Source organism: Onychostoma macrolepis, chromosome 22, assembly GCF_012432095.1.
Source record: "Onychostoma macrolepis isolate SWU-2019 chromosome 22, ASM1243209v1, whole genome shotgun sequence".
NCBI lineage: Eukaryota > Metazoa > Chordata > Actinopteri > Cypriniformes > Cyprinidae > Onychostoma > Onychostoma macrolepis.
Window position 1 is genome coordinate 29926528 of NC_081176.1, and position 23486 is coordinate 29950013.

At 37.0% G+C, this 23486-nt stretch overlaps 1 protein-coding gene across 1 annotated transcript; it reads right to left on the reverse strand.

Annotated features, from left to right (window-relative positions):
* Positions 1-213: 213 nt before the first annotated feature.
* map1sa (microtubule-associated protein 1Sa) lies at positions 214-22625 on the reverse strand. The gene is made up of 7 exons (XM_058760903.1): positions 22419-22625; positions 17283-17384; positions 8192-8274; positions 7023-7163; positions 3646-6886; positions 2026-2219; positions 214-1822 (listed from the first exon to the last, which is right to left on the reverse strand). Exons 1-7 carry the CDS (start codon positions 22573-22575, stop codon positions 1667-1669), a joined length of 4074 nt encoding a protein of 1357 aa, XP_058616886.1. The 5' UTR covers positions 22576-22625; the 3' UTR covers positions 214-1666.
* Between the last annotated feature and the right edge of the window lie 861 nt (positions 22626-23486).

Here is a 23486-nt window from a genome sequence, read left to right on the forward strand (position 1 = left end):
TTAAGCCTAGCTTGCATACATTTTTGGTCTTTGATGAATATGGTTTCACTTAAGCGTTCATCTGAGTAAAAGAAAATTCTAACCAAATAATTAACTTTTATTCATGTATATATAGGTGTTGGTAGTCGATTTGCTGTCATACAATGTTTGAAATGTGCATTTTTCTGGAGAATTTTCAGAGCCACTGCAGAAAGACAAAAACCCACACTGTACTTTCATTCTTAACTTATCAATTTTATTTAACATTTGAAAATATGCTTACATTTTGGAATTCAGTACTGAAACATTTAAGCCTGTTAGTGACATTTAACACATTTGCGGTGATATTTTATTTATTTTTGGCTGGTTTCTCCTTATAAGAAAAATGAATGAAAAATAAAATAAAATTAAACAGTACTTGTACCTCAGAAAAATAATTTTATCGGCTCAGGAAAAAATAAAATAAAATAAAAGTGCAATTTTGAAAATGTGAAGCATTAACTGTTTCATTAACGGCTTTATAAAGTCCAAACAAATAAAAAAAAATGTCTAACAAGAGAATTTTATGGAAATGTCTCCACCTGTTTACAATTAAACATTTTTCTCAGAAAGTTTAGCAGCCATTGCTGTGACAACGTACACATTGGTTGAGCTTGTCTAAATGACATTCAATAAAAATCAGAAAAGCAAGGTGATCAGCAAAAAGTATTCATAACTCTAAATGTCATGAACGACGTGCTGCTTTAGTGTTTGTCGATGATGGCGAGAACATTAAGGCATTCAGCTTTGTACACATAACATGTTCTCTACCAAAAAGAGCCAAGTGGGAAAAAAAGCAAAGACTATAATATTCCTCTCTCTTAACAAATGTAGAATTAAAATGTTTCTTTCACTACAAATGTTTTCATATATGCTTCACAAAAATACTTTGCTACATAGTGTTCACACACAAGTCATTTGATGCACTAAAATTTTATCTTGCTTACATTGCGAAACCACACTTTCCACTGAATGTTTTAATCTGGAAATGTATTTGGTTCAAATTACTGCACTAGAGAAGTGTTTATCTAGCTGGTAAAGCTCAGAGTCTGTTGACGAAGGTGGTGCAGCTCTGGTAAACAAAACAATTGCCTTCATTTTCTCTCTAGAAGAAAACAAACTTGCTAAAGATATCACTAACAGACCAAAAAAAAAAAAAAACAACACTGTGGAGTGCATGATCTATACAGTGAAACACAAATACATCTGCCGCTTACAAACATATCAAGTGTTAACCTGCATGTCTGACTCTATTCTGCCATAGTTTTCCAAGGGGCATCTAAACTGTGCAAAGTGTATAAGCAATGTAGGACCATAAGATATGGTAAACTGTTCAGATGAAACTTGACCAACATGCTAGATGATCAACAAGATGCAATGAATAAAATAACATGGACAAGTGTAAAACTGATAAAAAGAGCTTTAAAGAAAAGAAATGGCAACATTGTGTACTCTGTTCACACAGAATCCTAACATTTAATAAGCAGCAAGTGTGTAGAAGTCTTAACACTACAGATAATAAGTCATTCCTTATGAATGGAACTGAAATGCTTCATCCTGCTGCTCAAGATAAAATGTGAGAGACAACATTTTGAAAGTGAACAGAAGTGCTCTAGTGACAGGCAGGGGTGTGATCCTTCAGGTGTCTTTAAAACTCCACTTTGCATGCTGGGAAGGTCTCGTCCTGCATGGCCACGGTGCTGTTGCTCCCAAGTACCGTGATTGCTAGATCTCTCTGCCGTTCGTGAGTCTCCTGGTACCAGCTGTGCATAGTCAGCGAATCAAACGTGGGGATCAAAGTCACCTGTAGGTGAACAGAAAAACTATTAAACAACTATTAATCAGTGAACTGGTCAAAACTGTCGTTTGTGTGAATTTCAACCTCTGTAGAGATCTGACGTGTTGAGTGAGAGTAAACGTTGACTGAACTTTCATTTTTGTGAAACTTATCATTTTTGCATCTTGAGCTTGGGAAAGGTGATATAAATAAATAAAACATCTACTTACCTGAACATCTGGCCAGGATGCTTTGCCCTCTAAAAGAGAGTTGAGAGTAGATCTCATGACTGTTTCCTTGTGCGGCTCATCTCCACTAATTATATAGCAGGATGAGCGGAGGCGCCGGAAAAACTCCACATCGACAGTGGAAGCTGCAGAGCCGGAGGGCAAATATGCCAAGTCCAAACAGATGGGTACTGAACCTGCAAAGGAAACCAATAACATTATGCACATTTGGACTTCAAAGCAGATTTACTGATCTCCCTCCATTTATAAATTCCAATATAAATGGAAAGCGTTGGGCCTTCACTTCATAAAATGTATTGCTGCTATTCACTGGAGCTGGTTGATATGATTCAAGTTTTAGAATGCTTATTAAAGACGTTCACTGAACACCAGTGAACTAACAAATGGACAATATATTCTCAGAGTTCAGGTCACTGGTTTGCATTGACCAAATTGATTGTCTTGAAGGCAGTTGATGTCTTACCTAAATTGTGACTATGGATGGTTGTAGCAGTAGCGGTTTTAATGAATTTGCATGAATTTAAGCCTTGTTTAGACTGTCAGTCCAAAGCCAATTTTTGTGCACATCCGATAGGAATCCGATCATATTTTGCAAGTGGGAAAGGCAAAAAACATCACATGAAATACTATTTTAACAAATCCGATTCAAGCTACATCCATATGTGGTTTGAAATCCTACTCAAATCACGTTTCTGGAAATCAGTTTCAGTTTGAGCGCTCCCATTGAAATTTGCATAGCTTTGTTTTGCTTATGTCAATATCTAATGCAATGTAAAACGTAAACACATCAGACGTTGTTTGTTAAAACAAGCAGAATCTCTGCAGAAACAAGGTTGTGTTGTTTCGAAGTGCAAGTCGAGAGAAAAAATACAAATACTGCTAGTCTACAAACTGTGCATTCCAGCTTCCTACATTTGTCCTGCTGCCTCAAGCGTAATAATCCAGCGAAACGACAACGTTTTCATGTTGTAATACAAAATCTATATTGCAAACCACGTTGCTGTTGTTTTTTAGCGTAGGCATACCAATGCACCGTCATTTACGTAGAAACCAATGCAGATATTCAATAAAACGTAACAGCGCCACAAGACACACAAATCGCATCTGAACAGTTGCGATACACAATGAAGACAGTCTGTCATTCAGATCAGAATTAAAGCAGATACACAAATAATTGGATATGGACTGACAGTGTAAACATAGCTTTGGAGATGCAACCTATTCTAAAAAACCTAAAGGTTATAGTTAAAATCCTGTCAGAGATATTGTGCCTTTAAATCATTGGTGTCAAACTCAATTCCTGGAGGACCGCAGCTCTGCACAGTTTAGCTCCAGCCCTAATCAAACACACCTGATCCAGCTAATCAAGGTCTTCAGGATCACTAGAAACTTCTAAGCAGGTGTGATTTGGAGTTGGTTGGAGTTAAACTCTGCAGAGCTGTGGCCATCCAGGAATTGAGTTTGAGACCACTGCTTTAAATTCATCGCCTTTAATTTATCATCTCTAAAAATAAGCTTCACTAAGTGACTAGGAGAATATCCTAACCGATCCCCAACATATGTACAAGTCATATATTTCTAGAAGAAGCAATGAGCCCTTACTGGATGAGGACTTTGAAGGCACTGGTCTAGATCCGCTGACAGCATTGCGGGATGCAGGTCTGGTGTCCAGACTGGATGTTGGCCGAATAGTTCCACTGGCAGACAGCGCAGCACCAGTCCTTGTCTTCCCACTCTGTGTTACAATGTTTGCAGATGCAGTCTTTGTTGACACAGGTGCTGTTTTTTTGGTCTTTGATGTTACATTCTTGGAAGATCTACCCTGACCATCAGCCTCTGGGTCAGCCATGCAGGCACCGGGCTGGGGTGGCAGTGGTGGCAAGTCCTTCATTGGGGCAGGTGGAGGGTCCTCAGAGACATGTTGGGAATTGTGGTGTACTGAATGACTGCTAGGATGGTCGTGAGGGTGGTTGGGTGGAAAGATGTCACTAGGGTCCTCATCAGAGTCCAAGTCCTCAGTAATGGAGGGGCACTCTTTGGTGGCTGGTGGCACATCAGAATCAGAAACCGAGATGAGAGAGACGCTGACAGAGGACGTCGTCTCCTGACCTTCCAGAGACTGATGATCGCTACTACTGCATTGGTAGGGCAGTCTACCGGGCTCCAGAGAGAGGTCAGGACTTGGGGCAGCAACCTCCGAGGACAGTCCCTGTTGGTTCTCTGGAGATTTGTGATGCTTAAACTCACAAGGTGAAACCAGACATAGATCAACATCATGTGGAAGGATGTCAATCTGTGGTCCAAAGAGGTGATTCTCAGATTCGTCATATGCGTGATGACTATTATGAGATGTTTTTAAAGGTAAGGACATATCTGTTTTGGAGTCACGGTCTGCTAAATGTCCATTAGTGTATGCCAAGCTGCCCATCTCTTCCTGTGAATGACAAACAGGCACTTGTTCAAAGGAAACCGATAAGGAATCATCTACTTCAGTGGAGTGTGGAGAGCCAACTTCCGCAGGAAAGGAAGTGATGCTGGGAGAGCCATCGGGTAGAGTATCTTTAAGGGAGGTTGAGGAGAGAAAGCTTGATTGTCTATCTTGTGACGATATAGAGCTGTTTTCTATATTGCTTCTTGAACAACCTGCTATCAAGTTCTTGCAGATTTGCTGACCGTCTTCAAAACCAAGACCAGAGTTCCTGAGACCTACCTTGCAATCTTCCCCAGTGACTTGAGAAGAATTGTCAGGAGATTGTGGGCAATGGCCTGAACTGTTCTTCCCAGAGTCTGTGGGGGAAACTAATTCAAGGGTTTTTTCATCCGAGCTCGTACAGACATCGTCTTTGAGGCATCCATCAAGCACTGTTGGCGTGATATCAAAATTAACACTTTTCTCACTCTTTGGAGTATTTGCAAGTGGGGAGGGAAGTCCAATAGCGCTGTTCGAGCCAGGGGCCCCATCCATACTACGAAACTTCTCTGGACTTTCATCAGTACCTGTTGTACAGCCATTCACCTGCTTGTCATTGTTCCCGGAGGCACATTCAGTTCTTGAGCTCGAAGGGTTGCCTTCAACATCCTGCAATGGCCCATGTTCATTCTCAATACCCAACTTTTCCAACTGAGCAGTAATGTCCTCAGGAGTAGATGTCTTTGACCGCTCTGCACTTGAGGCTTTCAGATTTTCAGGCTCCTTTTTGCCTGGCTTTGGCTTCCCTTTGGTTAAAGAATCCTTTTTAGGGACCATCAAGTCTTTCTTTAGTGAGCCATTCTTGCCCATTGGCTTTCTAGACTCTGCATTACCTGACAAATTTCCAGCTGCTTTCTTAACATCCTTAACCTGAGTTTTGGTGGTTTTTTTGTCTTCTGGTTTGACCTCTTTCTTAATCTCCTTTTTCAACTCGGGTTTAATATCTTTCTTGGGCTTTGCACCAAGATCTTTTTTCAAGGGTTCTTTCTTTTTCTCTACGTTCTCATCTTTCTTTGCCATACTTGTCGGTGGCCTTTCCTCTTTCTTCCTAACTTCCTTTTTCTCATCTTTAGCAGGTTCTTTCTTAGCCACTTGCTTTTCAGGCTTAGAAGTTCTTTGTTTCACATCATCTTTTGGCTTTGCTTTTTCCTCACTCTCTTTCCCTTCTTTTGGAACAGTGTCACTAGTGGGTTTAGTCTTTGTTTTAGTGTCGAGCTTTTTCAAATCTACTTTGCTTACCTTGTCTCTGAGCGAGGCACTACCAGGTCGAGATTCTTTGGAAATACTCTTAAGGCTTTCCTTGCTCCCAGCATGCTTTGGCTGTTTATCCAATTTTGATGCCTCAAGGTCCTTCAAACTAACTACTGGGTGTTTGAGGAACTCTAGATGCTTTAGTCTCTCTAAACCTTCAAAGATCTTGGATTCTGGAGTGCACCCAGGAAACAGAACACGAATGATCTTTTCTCGAGGATTAGCTGGATGCCATACCAACAGTGCACATATGGACACCATACACTCTAGAGGGATTTCTGAGGTTTTTATATTTGGAGTGCTGCCAGGCCAAGTTTGCAAGAAAGCTTCTAGTTCTTTGCTACCTTTGACTGGATTGAGTACATAAAGATCTAGTCGACCTACACCCATCTTCTGGAAAAGAATTACCGGCTCAATAGTTGGCCCTGCAGAACGACTGATCTGTTCTGGAAAAATTGACAACCTTTCTAAATGCTGTAATGTTAGGGAAGCCTGATCACAGCTTCGAAGGACCCTGGAGTCACTCTGTAATGTTTTGAGTCTTTCTGAGGCATTGAAAAATACAACCCCTATTTCTGGAGATATCAGATTCCTCTGCCAGTCTTCATTGCTCTGCGATCCAGCAGACGACTCTTCTTCTTGTTCAGCCGCTTTTCTGTTAAGTAGGCTGTTTATACCAGGTAGATTATCCACACCAACATGGGTGAGCAATACTGAGTCAACTCGGTCTAGATGTCTCACCAGTTTCCAAAAACAGGATCGAGAATCAGACCCCCCATTGACTAAGACATTAAAACCATTCACAGCAAAGAAGGCACAGTCACCTCTTCCTCCAGGAAACACATAGCAGCAGGGACGGGACAGTTTTAGGAAGCCGACTGTCCTGGGTGGCTCGAGCAAATCAAAAGGCGACTGAGGTTCAAGAGACTCGGACAGATACTCTGTGAACTCCTGAAGGCCCTCCATCTCTGGGAGCACTAACGGAGGGTTGGTTTTAATTTCTATATAATCTTGCAAATTATGCTTTTCTAACTGAGAATTTTTCCACATCCCAGATTCGGGACAGCTCAGAGTTAGGCTGGCTTTCTGAGTAGGGTCTGCAGAGCTCAGAAGATCTCCAATCTGTTTTAAGGAAAACACTTTCTATTACAAAACAGCATATTAATACCAATTGCAGTTAATAAATGTTAATTGTTTTTTAATAATAAGAGAGTAAAATTACAAAATAAAGAACTTGTTTGACAAATGCTTGACTGACCTCTTCATTTGTAAATATCTGGATGAAGTCATTCAGTGAAAAAGACCCTGTTTGTAACACAAGGTCTCCAGTCTCTTCAACACATTGTCCAGCAAGAATTAGCAGCTTGTGAAGAGATGTATCAGAAATAAGCCGTCGAACCTATGGAAATTAAGATTTTAAATAAGAATTAAAATGTGCAATGATTGTTAACCTTGACAAATCTTGTTAAAGAGTATAAACAAGATCACATTAAACAGTATTTAGCCCTCAAATCGTAACCTTAACTATAACTAAATTTTAAGAGGGATTAATAGAGGACACATGGCTGCTGCTCTGGATAGTAAACAAATATCAAGAGCAAATATAACTGAGTTACTTCAAGGAATGTGTCAACATTTCCCTGTATTTACACGGTCTAACACTGAGTAAATACCAGTCAAATAGCTTTCATACATTTATTAGAAAAGAAACGCAGTGGACAGAGACCAGTGAAGGAACTGAGTGTGCATGTTTGCAATTGTACAGCAAAACCAATATTTAACAGTTTAAACAAAAGGGAATCTAGGTACACAGTATAATTTACATCATAAAAGCAAATGTTAAATCGACTTTGATTTAGGGTTGGGTACAACACAAGAAGAGCTGGCAACACAAAGTTTCAAACATCATCTAGAATAGTGCAAGCTAGAACTAGGAGGGGTTTAAGAAAATGTGAAAGCACTGATTTTTTTAATACAGAGTTTATCTGCATTTCAATGATATTCAATATACAGTATATATCTTCTCTAAAATGGCTTAATTTCTTAACTTATAACTATAATATTTGCGATTCCTTACTAGTCTTGCAAATTGCAAAACTAGTCTAAAGGTGCGGCCACATTTACCATTGCTCTGTGAAATTTCACAGGCAAATCCAGTCATACAAATAGGAATTTGTGCAATCAGGAGGGCAAAAATCACGCAGATTTCTTGACTCTATTGACAATGGGCTTTTTGCATGCTCAAAAGGTTACAGCACCTTATGATATCTTTTTTGAGAAATTTAATAGCCCAACAAAAAGATCAATGTTGCTTAATTTTGTATTGCCGACCATACTTAATTAAATTCAAGCTGCAAACCAGTATACTAAGTAAGTGCGTGTTGATATTAGTGTATTGCAATCTGCACAAAGCACTTCAACACTCACCTCTGAACAAACCAAATCATGAGATGGGTTCACTATCACCTGGGTCTCAAGCACATCCCCGTTGTGCTGCAGGGTCTTCTGGCCTGTGGATAGATCCAAAGAGTGTGGTCTTTTAGAAAGTTTGCGTATTTATTTGTTTGTTTATTTGGATCCCCATTAGCCACTAACATGGTAGTGGCTATTCTTCCTGGGGTCCAACAAGTTAAAAAAAAAAAAAACTAAATTACATGAATCCATAACAACAAAAACCAATACAATAAAACATACAAACCCAAATTTCATTCATAACATCAAAATCAACAATTTACTTAGTACTGTACCATTAAATATTTCTTTAACGATTTTTTAAACCTAATTTTGCTTAGTAAAAAACATGTAATGTCTGATGGCAATTCATTCCATATTTTCATTCCTCTATACATTACAGTCCGTTGCTTTGCATTCATTTTTGAAACAGGAAGCAAAAAAATATCCTTTTGATGCATGCCTGGTGTTAACTACTAGCACTACTATACAAAAGTTGATAGTACAATACACTTGGAGCTCTCAATACTGAAATGTTTCTTATAAAACAAAGCAGAGAAACAATTATCCTATCTTTCACCAAAAGCCAACCTAAAATTTTGTGCATTTTCATAATATTTACCCATCTATTACAGTTCAAAATTAGTTGTGCAGCTCTATTCTGGACTACCTGTAATTTTTCTGTCTTTACTTGATGCACTCGACCATACCGCTGGACAGTACTCTAAATAAGTAAGAACCATTGCTTGCACAATTTGAGAGATGCAATCCTGTGGTAAAAATTTTGCACATCTCTTAATAACTGATAGACCTCTTCCCATAACTATTACCATATTTTCTATCTGTCTTGACCACTTCAGCCTACTATCAAGAGTAACTCCAAGAAGTCTAATTTCCTCTATTTGTTCAATAGCCACACTTTACAGACAAATTTAATTGTGGTTTAAGTTTAAGTTTATAATTTGATCCAAACACAATACTTTTGGTTTTTGTCAAATTTAGAACCATCTTATTATTCCGTACCCAATTTACCACTAATTGTAACTCCTCATCTAAATCAGCAGATCATTTTTCAATTGATGTTGCTGGTAGATATAATGTTGTATCATCTGCATACATAACTGCCCTTGCACGCTTTAAAACCAAAAGGAAGATCATTGGTAAAAATATAAAATAAAAAAGGACCTAGACAACTTCCTTCCTTCTCTTTCACTTCCGAATAACTTCCATTATAAAATACACATTGCCTCCTATTAGTCAGATAACATTTAAACCAATGCACAGTTTGAGAAGTACATTTGTAGCATTTCAATTTTTCAAGCAATAATTTATGATCCAGTACATCAAAAGCGGAGCCAAAATCCAACAATACTGTTCCTACTAAATTATTATCATCAATCTGTACTAAACAATCATCAGTTATCTGTGTTAATGCTGTTCCTGTTGAATGTCCTACTCGATATGCATGCTTAAAATCAGAGAACAAACTATTTTTCTTAAAGAGGAATCAAATTTGTTCACAGACTATCATTTCAAACACTTTACTAAGAACTGGCAATAAACTTATTGGTCGACTATTAGCACCACTAAAACTCAGTGCTGCATTTTTCTGTAAAGGAATAACTTTTGGTTCTTTCCAAGCTAAAGGAAAAATCCCTTTTTCAAAAATGTGGCAAACTGGTTCCGGCAAACAGCTGGCTGCTAATTTTACAAGGCGACCATCTAAGTTATCTATTCCCGATGGTTTATCTATATTTATCATTGATAATTTTTGTTCCACTTGTTGTACATTTACTTTATTCAATTCAAAGAATAGGGCTGGCTTAGCACTTGTTATTTTTTCAATTTGCCTTTCACTTGATGTAAAATTATCAATTAACATCTCTTCTCTAAGTTTATTCACTTTATTTATAAAAAAGTCATTAAAATAATCGGCAATTTCATCTGATTTAGTTACAAATAAATCACCTGTCTCAATAAAAAAAAAAAAAAAGGAGTTTGAGCTGATTTCCTACCAATTATTTCATTAATAATATTCCACAATTTTTTTTCCATCATATTTATTTTCACTTATTTTTACTTTATAAAATGTCCTTTTCTTTTTCCTAATAATCTTAGTTACTTGATTACGCAATTTGCGATAAACTTCCCAATCCTGGTTACTCCCAGTTCTGTTTGCTATACCCTTTGCCACATCTCTTTCTACCATTATGTTCTTCAGTTCATTATCAATCCATGGTGCCCTAATATTCTTCACTGTGTGTTTTTTCATAGGTGCATGTTTATCCACCAAAGAATAAAATAGTCTTTCAAAAGCTGCTAATGCATCATCAGGATGACTTTCCTTGTAAACGTCAGCCCAACACATATTATTTACATCTTTACAAAATCATTTCTGACAAAATTTCCTATATAACCTTTTGTAAATTACTTTAATTTGAATTCATATCACATAATTCACTTAAATAACAACTATTTGCACATGGTGGTCTGTAGCAACAACCAACAAATAATGATTTAACAAATGGCAACTGTACTTGTAGCCACAAAGCCTCTACATCTACAGGCATTAAAACTTGTCTTATCTTTACTGGAATATGATTTTGAATATATATATATATAATGGCAACCCCTCCACCATATTTATTTCTATCTTTCCTGTAAATATTATAACCATTTATATTTACTACATCATCTGAGAAAGTTTGATCAAGATGCGTCTCTGTTACTGCCAAAGCATGAATATTATTTGTAATCAAAACATCAGATATTTCAACAAGTTTATTCCTAAGGCTACAAATATTAATATGAGCTAGTTTTAATCCTTTCCTTGGTAATTTGATTGCTGCTGACATATGTATGATGTATGACCATACAGTGGGAAACGATTGTATATTTTATTATGTAAATGTTGCACACAGTGGCTATGGCACAGTTACAAACATGACAGCAAAACAGACAGTTTGAGTTTGAAGATTTCCTGATCATATTTCTAATTTTCATCCTTTCTTTCTAATGCACCTTTCAATGAAAGATGCAAAATGCTACAAATTAAATGCTTGCTGCAAAATTCTGAGACATTTATTTGAATAAAGCACAGCATACTGTAGCACCTGGAGTTAAAAATGTCCCATCGCTTAATTATTCACCAAGACAATGTCCCAAATGGTGCAAAGACCGCCAGATCAGCAGCATATATTAACTGCATCATATTGCTCTAGTCGAAAGGTTTTATTCTACTATCTCAAACTTTCATCATTGACGACAGCAATATAATTTTGATGCAGTGGATTAGGAAGTACAGGATGTTGAAGAGGTCACAAAACGGACGTTTAAGACTGGCTGCATGACATGTTCCTGTCTTTTCCACAAACAATGAGCAAACGTGAGCAGATGGTAATTCTAGCCTCTACTCTGCAGCATGACTAGTTGAAAACACATGATAGGAAGCATCTCTTTCCTTCCTGTATGCAGGCACAGTGCTGTGACAACATCTTTGCAGCCTTTAATAGTCGCAGAGAAGTTGAGAAACAATATCTAGGGCTACAGACCAATAAATGAGACCGAAGTCGTACAGACTGTGGCAGCAGCACCTTTAAATTAAGAGTTAAAGGAAACAACTGATCAAAAGCCTAAATAATAAAACATTCTTTCAATATTAAAACCAATTCCTTTTATTCTTAAAACATTCCTTCTTTCTAGGCCTATTCAAAGTTTGAATTTCAGAAACTTTCTCAATTTCTAAGTTACTAAGCACTGCTGGTGCACAGTGCCAAAACAAATCCATAACTCAGCTAGAAATCAATGCCATGAAAACAGAACCTGCAGGACTGTTGTTGTGTACCACCGTAATAAAACTCCAGTGAAGCTTTCCTTAACCGCCTTCACCATGCCTCAGATCTTATCAAACAGTAATTATGTGTGTGGCGGCCCTTCCCCTGCCATGCATTACAAACAACTGCAGCACAGACCATCACATCTGCAGACACATGAGGGCCGTAGCTGAAATATAGCAGCATATGGAAACCGAGTGCTACTCATGTTGTGTATGGGACACTGTCAAACGTATTGCAGGCTCTTGTACAAACACGCACCCAGCTGGTCCTGTTCTGTGTCATTTGTGTAAATAGGGGCGAGGGGTTTAATCTGATCTATCTGCTGCTGTGTTCATTCTGCTGGGACCAGCTGCTCTGACAAAAACATCACAGCTGAAACTATACCTTGATAGCTGTTAAATTAGTACTATGAGTTACTAACAAAAAGGAGCTTCCTACATGGGGACATTAACGTGTTTTTTTTTAGAGTTCTTAGAACTCAATTCTTTCTAGCACAGAAACAGATCTCAATCAGCGTGACAGCATTAAACTTAAAAATATAAACTTATAAAACTAAAACGACACACTAAGAAACAGCTATTTTTCTACAAAGAAAAAAAATGTAGTAAATATAAACTTGATAACATACACAAAATATAAATGAATCCCACATACAGAAATACAGAGACTTTTTTTTTTTTAAATGGACTGTCTGAACAAACCAATTTGCAAAAAGAAAGAATAAATGAATGGAGAAATCAGTTATTTTTCATAGCTTCCATGACCATTTTTCAAATGTCAAAAATGAATTCATAATATTAAATGAATTTAGCCAAAGATATGTTAATTTAGGCTGTTATTAAAATGGTATTATTATTTTGTGCATATTTGACAGGATTAATAAGCATCTCATTTCAAATGAACCGTTGAAATGCTCGCAAGCTGAACTCTCAGAGAGTGGAACCCCAATTTAGATTTTTGGAATTTTCAATTTGGAATTTCAAAAACCAGTGAAATTCCACATTCTACCATTAATTCCATTTTAATTTCTGCATGGAAATCACAAAGCCTGAATGAAGAGTTATCAAACCAACTGGAATTTAAAATTCTCTTAAACCCTTTCAAACTGGCAGCCCTTCCTGCCCAGATACCATAAGTATGTCTCCAAGATTTCAGTTAAAGGCCGCTTCACGTGTGCGGGAATAAAGATGGATCTTTTCTCTAGATTAAGATGGATCCAGAAACAGGATTTAGTATCTTCAGCCTTGGGTGAAAAAGCTAACTACTTCCAAAATGTACACAAACTCCATCATCTGTCAAACGAAAGACTTTATGAACTCATCACGAGGGATGAAAAGACTCACTGATGTGGTCCAACATAGAGTTTATCATTCAAAAGTGTTTTATTATATCATACAGACTTCACTGTGGAAATAAACCAATTTCCAGGAACAGGAAGGAGAAAACACTTGACAGAGATCAGAGCGATCTGCCAGTGACATTCCTGAACAGCTGCTCAAAGATTAGTCAGGATTAGTCAGCATGTGTGCCTGGAAATGACTGGGTCAGTATACCTGTCACAATCAGCGGGAACTAAGCCTATATGAACACACTGAGCGACTGATGCTGCCAGTGTGTACAGGGATGCGCAGACAGGAAGACGGGGTTAATGCAGGCACAGGCTGGAGGACAGTGGCCAGTGACGGGGTAAAGACTAGACACGGGTTGTGATGGGTGTAGGCCATTTTAATTTTTTTTTTTTTTCTTCCAAAATTCCATTCCATTGGAATTCCATTATTTTTTCTGGATTATGTTTTAATGGTTTAATTTTAAAATTTGAGTAAAAAACCAAAAATCATGTCTAATCAACTGAATGCATAAAACTATCAATAATTATTAGTTTAACAATAATTTTTTACAGTGATAGGGCCCTACTTTTTTTTTTTTTTTTGATATATTTCAAATTCATTCTCAAAAACAGTTATAATCCTAACACATTAACACTTTAATTAATATTTTAAAACGTAACCAACTGAAAAAAAAAAAAAAAAAAGAGATTTAAAGACTAGACATGGGTTGAGAGGTGTGTAGGGCCCTATGTAATGAGTTTTGTTTGCTTGCTTTAATTTTTCTGGATTAATAATTCAAAATAAACAAATAATAGACATGCATTTATTTATTTAATGGGGACCTACTATTTTTTATTTTATTTATGATTTATTACAATTTTATTGAACATGGTGGCAAATATGAAGACAAAACATGAATAATTTAATCTTTTAAAATGTAACCAACTGAAAAATTAACAATCCCCAAAGGTTTACTGTTAAAATTAAAACATGAAAGAAAAAAATTATGGTATTCCTTAAAATGAAATAAAATAATAATTTTATTATTATTACTTTGAAAAGTACATTCTACTGTGCAGTAGTAATACATGTCATAATTTCTTCAAGTTAAACCAAACTTTTATTTTGATGTGTTGTCACAAAGAACATTGAGTTTTTGCATGTATGACAACAATTTTCAATCAAATCCAATAAATTTTTTTTCGCTTTAATGTTTATAGACACTGATCCATATTGCTCCGAAGTGTACAGCCCTACTTTTGATTTATTCATTCAAAAATCGCCAAATTCCATGACAATCTGCATTATATTGAAAATTCAATTTTATTCAAGATGTTTGTTTGTCACATGAACAGTTATGGTACAGAATATGACCTGCAGTGAAACGTAAATCTATAAATGTAAATGGATGTAAATTTTATGCCTGAATTCCATGGTTCAGTCCTGGCTGGACTATCTTCAGTGCTACGTATCACTGAAGATAGTCCAGCCAGGACTGAAACGTTTGCCTTTTTGTTTGTGTGTGCAAAACATTATTTTTTCATCATTTTTTTTGACTTATTGAATTCCACGTTTCCCTATGGGTGGAAAACTTTCCCAATCATATCCAAACCCTGCTGCTTCAACACAGTGCCTTCATTGTACAAGGCAAATCAAAACACTGAGAGCTTGAACTCCCTGCAATTTTAAAAGCACAAAAATATTAATTCTTAAACACAGAAAAATGAGTGCAACACTGAAAGGCAGTGTTGTTCTGGGCACAGAGACATTTACAGTCACTGACGGGTCTTTGAGAGGACTCCTCTATGAGGTGACGCTCATGAAGAGAACAGTTTGAGCCCGAGGGGAAGTTCAGATCAGAGAGTCTATTTCACATGCGCTACAACATCCAAGTCAGAATAGAAGATATGAAACAAATCTTATCTTATTCTTATTTAACATCAGCGCATGTCATTTTATGGCTGTTTTTGCAGAAATTAATTACCTTAAACTACATTTTGTGATATGAACAAAGGCTTCACTTTTGAACTGTATGTAAGCCTAAGAACAATTACATAGAAATATGTGATTTTTTGCTTTTATTTGGGTCTTTATCACCATGAAATTCAATTCAATTATATAAATACAGTGAACTATATATTTAGAAATATATAAATCTAAAAAAAATAAAATAAAATTTTTTAAAAAGTATGTAAAATAAAAATAAATGAATACATGCTATAGTAGTATAATAAATAATGCTAAAATTACACCTATCTGCCAATTCCAAACCTTCAAGACTGATACTTTAAACAATCTTTCAAAGAAAACATTTTGTGCTGTAAGCACCTCAACAAAGTCACCACTAGCCAGTACAGACTCACTTTGAAACAACAATAATCAGCAGTTAATTGCTCACAGCCAGGATGGCAGCAGCTGGTCGCTAAAAAAGAAAAGCCACTGCTGTTGTAACCCTCATTGTATGACCATGCTTACCAGACAAATACTGTGTGTCCTAACCTACTTCAGCAAAGCTGACAAATCTGACATGCAGGTGACCGGTGAACTGCAAACTAAAGCTTGACGGTTTCATTTGTATGTTAAACACACTTCACCAACACAAGATAATTAACCTGCCATGACAGGATTTATTAATCCACTGCTGAAAATCCACCAAAGGATTTTTATATCTATCCATAACAAGAATATAGATTTCAGTGGTTTCTCCGTTGCTGAAGCCAGAGAAGAATCAGCCCAGCCAATGATCGCTCACACTCAATATCAATACATCACTTATGCACATCACTGTGCCTTTGAGATAAATGAGAAGAATATACAAGACACATTTAACAGGGTCCTGAGGACTCCCTCGGGCGGCACAGGTTTAACATAAAATGGTAAAGATGATTTAGGCCTGGAGAATTTCAGCTGTTCAATCAGCTGCTGGTCTTTTCTGCCCCACTCCAGTCTGCAGCCTGACTGGAAGGGACTTCTACTTTGTGCATTAAGGACATGTTAGTTTTGCTAGGGAACACAACATTTCTTAAAGAAATGCAAAGTTTTTGCAAGATAAAGCAAAAATCACTAGAATATAATTTTCATCTCATATTCTTTTCAATCACTTTGCGTTCCATCCAAGAAACTCTATGTTCACTTGCCAAATCTTTGCATTCTCTCCCCCCCCCCAAAAAAACATTTACGTTTACTCACAAAAGCTTTGCATTTCACCCAAGACAATTTACATATACTTGCAAAACTTTTGCATTCCCCCAAGAAACTTTGCATTCACTTGCAAAAACTTTAGCTTTCTCTCAGAAAAACTTTGCATTTCCTCATAAAAACATTTGTTTCCCTAAGATACTTCACTTGAAAAAAGTTAGCATTTCCCTGCAAAACTTTGCATTCTCCCCCCAAAAAAATTTGTTCACTTGCAAAACTTTTGCTTTCCCCAAGAAACTTTGCATTCACTTGCAAAACATTTGCATTCTTTCACAAAAAACTTCTGGGCTCTAAGAAAAACACTGCATTTCCCACTAAGAAAAACTTTGAGTTCACTTGCTAACTTTTGCCTTCCCTTGAAAAAGTTTGCATGAGTGTAAAATTTTTGTGTTCCCCCAAGAAACGCTACGTCCACTTGCAGAAAATGTTGCCTTTCAAGAAACTTTGTGTTCACTCACAAAGAAAGTTTTGCTAGGGAATGCAACATGTCTTAAAGAAATGCAATTTTTTTGCAAGAGAATGCAGAATCATTGGAATATAATTATCTCGTATACCGTTCCATCACTGTCCCTTAAGGGTCTCTGTATAATACTCTCAGATAAACATTGAAATAAATCCCACACAATTTCACAAATCTCCCTCCAAAAAGAAAATGCAATAAAATAGATGAGCAAATAGTTCATACGTAGATTGTTTGATTCTTACCTTTGAGGTCTTCAGAGAAGGAAGCAGAGTGTCTTGAAACAAACAGCTTCAGCTGTTCATCTATATTGCAGGCAGTCAAGTCAACGTTCCAGGAGCGAATACCTACACAAAGATGAAATCGGCCCAGTCAGACTGCAGTAAACACAAGCAAAAGCTCAATTATTCATGGTCCACATTCACTGTCCACTGAAGATACTGACATTGAGCACTTTCACTGACAGACAGCATCCTGTGACACTGACACACTGTATTTATAAACCTTCTAGTGAGATTTCAGCGTCTGTGGTAAAATAAACGAGTAAGTGAACCACCGCTTTCAGAGTTTTTGTGAAAATATGAAACCAAGCAGCGTTCTATTTTAAATGCATATTTTATAACCAAACAAGAGGTCACAGTAAACTTGGTTTGAGTTTTTGTTCTCTGGACAGAAATAACGCAAAGACAGAGAGCAGGAGAAGTTATGCACAATTCAACAGCAAACTGGAAAAAGCTTCTTTTTTTTCCCCTGAGCCAAAATAAGGTGACCTCTTTCTACACTGACTCACTTAAAAAGAACTCTACTACTGCTATGACTGCATGTTTTTCCTCACATACTGCCCAAATTCTCAGCAGCAGTAGTGAATGGTAGCAATATACTTCGGCAAGTAGCCTGTGTGTTTTCCTAGCTTTTGTATTTTCCAGTAGTGTGGTTGAGTAACAAGCCGCTGACTAGTGATATAGCACGACAAAAATCACACATGAGCCACGAAAGCTCAGGAAATAATCACAGTCTTATGGAATGTCTCTCTCATATGTTGCATTCACTAAATTTATTTTAGTGAATCAGCTTGTTCAGATGATTCACAGATTTTATTTATTTTTTCCTTTGAAATATTTAGCTAAATGCTGTGGTTTTATAAATTGTGCATTTTCTAGTTTAATTGTTGTATTTAATATTTATTTAAAATGTATCTGTTCAAGCGTAATGTTAACCTCAAGTCCATTTATAAAGAAAAACAACAACAATAAATAGTAAATACAGTACTAAAAGAAAAGTAATAATAAAAATTATGATATACTACATAAAGTGATAGTCTGATATATTTTAAAATATACTGCCCTTTATATTAGCGTTAATGCATTTAGCTACATTTTAGTACGTGACACTGTTTTCCAGTAAAAAATGAAAAACATTTTATGCATTTTAGCCATACTTTTAACAACATTTTTGGACCTGCAAATACAAACTTTGGAAAAAACGGGTTTCAACGTGCGAGTTTCTGAATATTATACCATTATAGTCTCTGTCTAAACAATAAAAACATAAATTTGTTAAATTCCTGAACCATGCATATTTTGTGTTCGGTCCATAGCTATGTGTGCATGGACCAAACACATATGTTCATTTATTTGTGTGTTTATCTACTGGCCTGGCATGAATAATACAGCATTTAGTTGTTTTCTCAGATCCATGCGAACGGGAATCGTATCGACAATGTTGTCGTCTGTACACAAATCTTTTAATAAAACGAAAGGTTTCGAAAAGAAAAAAAATTCCTGATGAAGGTCATGCGACCGAAACGTCGTTAATAAATATTTTGATATATTTTTTGCATAGATAGTGTGAGGAATTTGTTTTTGCTTTTTAGTTTTTGACCTGGCTGGTCTTTGTTTCCAACGCACCTATTTATTTCCGTCAGGTGTGCGGAGGTTTTGTTAATTGAATAAAACGAAAGGAAAATCTTTCCAATTTGTAGTACAATTGTTGTTGTGTAAACGTACCCTTAGTATCTACTTGGGTAGACAAGTATTTTTCCCCAAAAAAGATCCATTGTCTATTGCCACAGCTCAAACTAATTTTCAAACCAAACAGCTTTCTGTTGGTTAACATGGTGAATTAATTTGATCAATTCAAACCCAATCCAAAATCTACGTTTGTAAACGTTTCGCCACAAAATTACCAAATCGCATGAATTTCTATTGAAATAACTAGATTTCGCTGTGAAAATGCGCCAAACAATGGTAAATGTGACCACATCCCAACAACTTCAAATTACAAAGTAGCTTGTTTCTAAGTAACTTTTCCAACAATGGTAGCTACACGTTGATACGCAAGTTACTATGTGGTTGCTAGCATGTTGATAGGGCGCTTCTCAAGAAGCCACACAACACGTTTCCTCATTTATGTGCCGCTTTTGGAACAGTAAAAATAGCAGTTTCCCCGGTAACGCTGTACACAAAGCAGCACTGCGCTCACAAACACTGCTTTATCAGGCATTACAGGCAAGATGAAATGAAAATGAGACCAATCAGACCAATCACCGCAGATTAGCGTCACGCAAAGGAGGGGTTTGGAAAAATGAGTTTGGGAGTCGTTGAGCAAGTACGGTAAAAATAAATGCATATTATAAGACAATAAAAATGTTTTTTGACCTTGCATTCATGTCAACCTGTTGTTGGGGACTCCCAAAACCAAAATATGAACCTTTCATAACCCATAATAGGGGCACTTTAATGAAAGTGGTCCAGAAAGTGCTCATGATTTACGAACTAACCGCCGTCACACTCTCTGTAGGGCTCAACAAGGGCCAAAATGACGAAAAACACACCACTGTAGATCAGTGTTAATTTCGTCGACGAAGACGAAAAATATTCGTCAACGAACCTTTTTTCTGTGACTAAAACGAGACGTTGACGAGCTAAAATTAATATCTGATGATAAAAACTATGTCGAAATTTATGCCACATCTTCATTAACGAGACGAGACGGGACTAAAATGTTATTTGAGGACTGCCGGACATTCAAAATACATCCTATAGGCTAAGTTAACTGTATTGTCTTTCAAAATGTGGTCTCTGTCATTGGATTACAATCAGATGAGGGGCGTTTATATCTAGTCTCAGTATGGCAGCCGCAGCGGACGGATAGGCTACCAAAACGCCAACTAGCGATCTGAAACAATGGCCTCAGCACCTGAAGGGATTTTTTTAGGGATAGAGTGACCAGACGTCCCGTTTTTCCCGGGAGTCACAGTTCGTTGTCGATTAATTTAAAGTTAGTGACGGCGGGATCGAGCTGATAGAAGTGCTCTCTCGCGCACGCTCCGCTACTTCAGTTCTCATACAGCGCGCGATCAGTTCTCGGTGCTCAAATACACACACAGCAGTTAAAATGTCTATTGTGTAGAGTCAGAGTCTTAAAGGGACAGCATTCCTATCCTTGTCATAAATGTTAACCAACAAAAGATGTTAAATAAATGTATAATTAAGTAAAGCTACTGTATCTGAAAAATGAGTTTAATTTGTATCTCTACCAAAAAATGAAAATGTATTCCAGTTTTTCCAAATTCAATCCTTGATTCAAATTTCTCATAAGCTTAATTGATTTGGTCTAAAGAGAGAAGAATTGATGCCTATTTTTGTTTGAATACTACATATAAAATAGTTACCAAAATAAGTGTTTTTAACGGGACTTTGACTAAAAGTAATGACTAAAAGTTGACAAAAATACAATTAATTTTCGTCGACTAAAACTATGAAAAACTCAAATGACTAAAATGTGACTAAGACTATTAAGCATTTTCGTCTCAAGATAAAGACTAAATCAAAAATGCCTGCCAAAATTAACACTGCTGTAGATGCAAAACGATCGGCACGACTGTGGTTCAACTCAACAGAATAATTCCTTCCTATTTAAAGTTGCTGACAGCATTTAAAACAGAAGAAATTGTATTCCTGTCCGATTAGCGAGGTGAAAGCTGCAGCGTCTGACCAGGAAGAGAAGGAAACGCTGGCAACAGTCACAAAGAGGATGTGTGCATATCAGTCACACAGCCCTTGTGTATAGCCACAGATAAAGAGACAGAAAATCAAAGGAAAGCAGATGATAAAAGAAAAATAACTACAGCAATCCCAGCTGCACACACACAATCATCTCTAACCAGCCCAGACTCCCAATCTCACCAACTAAAAAGTGTATAAACCCCCTCTAAAAGCCAACAGGGGTAGAAGACCAGCTGGTCTAATCAGTTTTCTCTCAACAACGCAGATGTATCTCGCACATCTGAAAGATGAACTTTGAACCAGCCAGCACAATGAGGAAGGAGAGTCTGCAAACACAAGACTGGCTCTATATAACTGTGCAAAAGAACTGCTTCGCTTTTCAGGGACTTTCAACAGATAAAACAAGCCAGTGACGCATATCTGCTGCTATATGAATGTGCTTATCTTTCTTTCATAAGAAGGTGCGTTCAGATTGGAGGACTGCAGGCTGGGAGAGATTTCGAGCAGACCGTCTGAACAGGGAAGTCACGTCGGCTTAGCCATGCTGAAGTAAATGAGATGCATTATTTATGTTCTGCAGAGCAGGCTGGGGTTTTTTTTAATTTTTTTATGTGCTTTGGGATCCAGGGGCCGAGAATCTCACAAAAGTACCCTGAAATACTGAAAAAACATTATTTACACCTCAGAGATATAGCCTCTTTGTAAACAGAGGCAAGGACAGCAGACTCACGAGCTGTTATTTAGTCTGCCGTCTCTTCTGCAAACAGCAGAGTCAAACTCTGAAGAACTTCCTCAAATTGATTTAAGATCCTATACAGGTTTTATGCCATGCTTGAAAGCCGAGAGCCCCGGTTCAACAGTAAATATCTGTGTATGAGCCCTCTGTGGGCATTCATCTCATTTTAGTTGCTCCTCAGCTGACAAAATGAAAGGAGGTCAAGGTCACATGAACAAAAGGGAGTCTCTGGAGTTGATATTTGGTTACATTCATGCCATGTGACAGCTTTCATGAGACTTTCAGTGGTAATTCTGCATACCAGCTACTCATCAGGCGTTTACAATGGATAACAAGCAATACAGTCCTTAAAGTTTTAACATAAGTCTAAACTAGTCGTAGAAACTTTAATCTAGAAAAGTATAGTTATTTCTCTATATTTTAAGATATTTATACAAATAATAATAATACTACTACTACTACTACTACTACTACTCCAGCAACATTATGCAAAGAGAGACTGCCGCCCTTTTCTGATAAAGTAATAACATTGTTTTGATTGGTTTTTCTCTCTCCATGATGTGAACTCAGAGAGTGATGGGCGAGGGAAGCGCGCGCTGGCTCTCATTCAATCACCATCAAGTAAGACGAAACTTTACCTCTTTCAATCTCTGACACTAGTAAATCCACAAATCCAGCCGGACCGGGCTGTCCAACAATGACCAGCAGAGAGTATTTGTCGCTGCAGAAACCGGGTCGAGCGCTTCGGCTGGACTTTTCCATGCTTGCCAACTCGCCGATGTGGTCCGCCGCCATGTTGAAAAGTTTACACAAATTCGTGATGTCCGATTCGCGAGCGAGTCGTTCGTTCGACTCGGTTCTCTTTAACGATTCAGTCGAACCGACTCTCTCTGGATCTTTTACGAAGAACATGCTGCGAGGGAAAAATTGGAGCAACACACGAATTTGACACTACAGATTATTTATTTAATTTTAATTTTAATTTTATTTTTAAATATATGGGCTGTTTATGATACATACATACATACACACATATATATATATATATATATATATATATATATACACAACAAATACAGCATCTTTATTCATATAGCTTACTCAGAAAACATGGTGATAACAGCCAGACATTAAAACAATGTAACGTGGACTTCTGGCAACAGTTTAAACTCGAAAGAACCGGCTCGCTGAAATGAATCGTTCGAACGAACCGACCCCCTCAAACGAATTGGACAACGGTAACACAAGAGATGCGCTCAGGGAAACGCCCACAATTTATACACAAGGGGCGGGGAGGAGAGGTTTACGTCATTTGTGTCCAATCAGTTGATAAAGAAATTGCAAATTGGTTCTTTTTGCTCTTTGCGCCTGGAAACAGTCCCCCAAAAGTTATGGTATGATGTCTCTATGTTTATCAAAGAAAAGGTACTTTTTAATTTTAAGCATTATGAAAATGTAATTTTTGGTTATTTTAATTTTGATAATTTCAGTAACGAAGCTTTTGTCATTAATCTGCTTAGTTAGAAGTTGCATATTCATAAGTGTAAGTTTTCTAACAAAAAGCCCTGTTTTACTGTGGTTTACAAAGAATTGGAAAACTATGTTTGTACTATTCAACAAACAGAAAGGCAATTAAAACTGTCCACTTGTGTTCTACCTTCAAAATCTTTGAATGATATAAAGATCCTGCATGTCTATGATTGTAT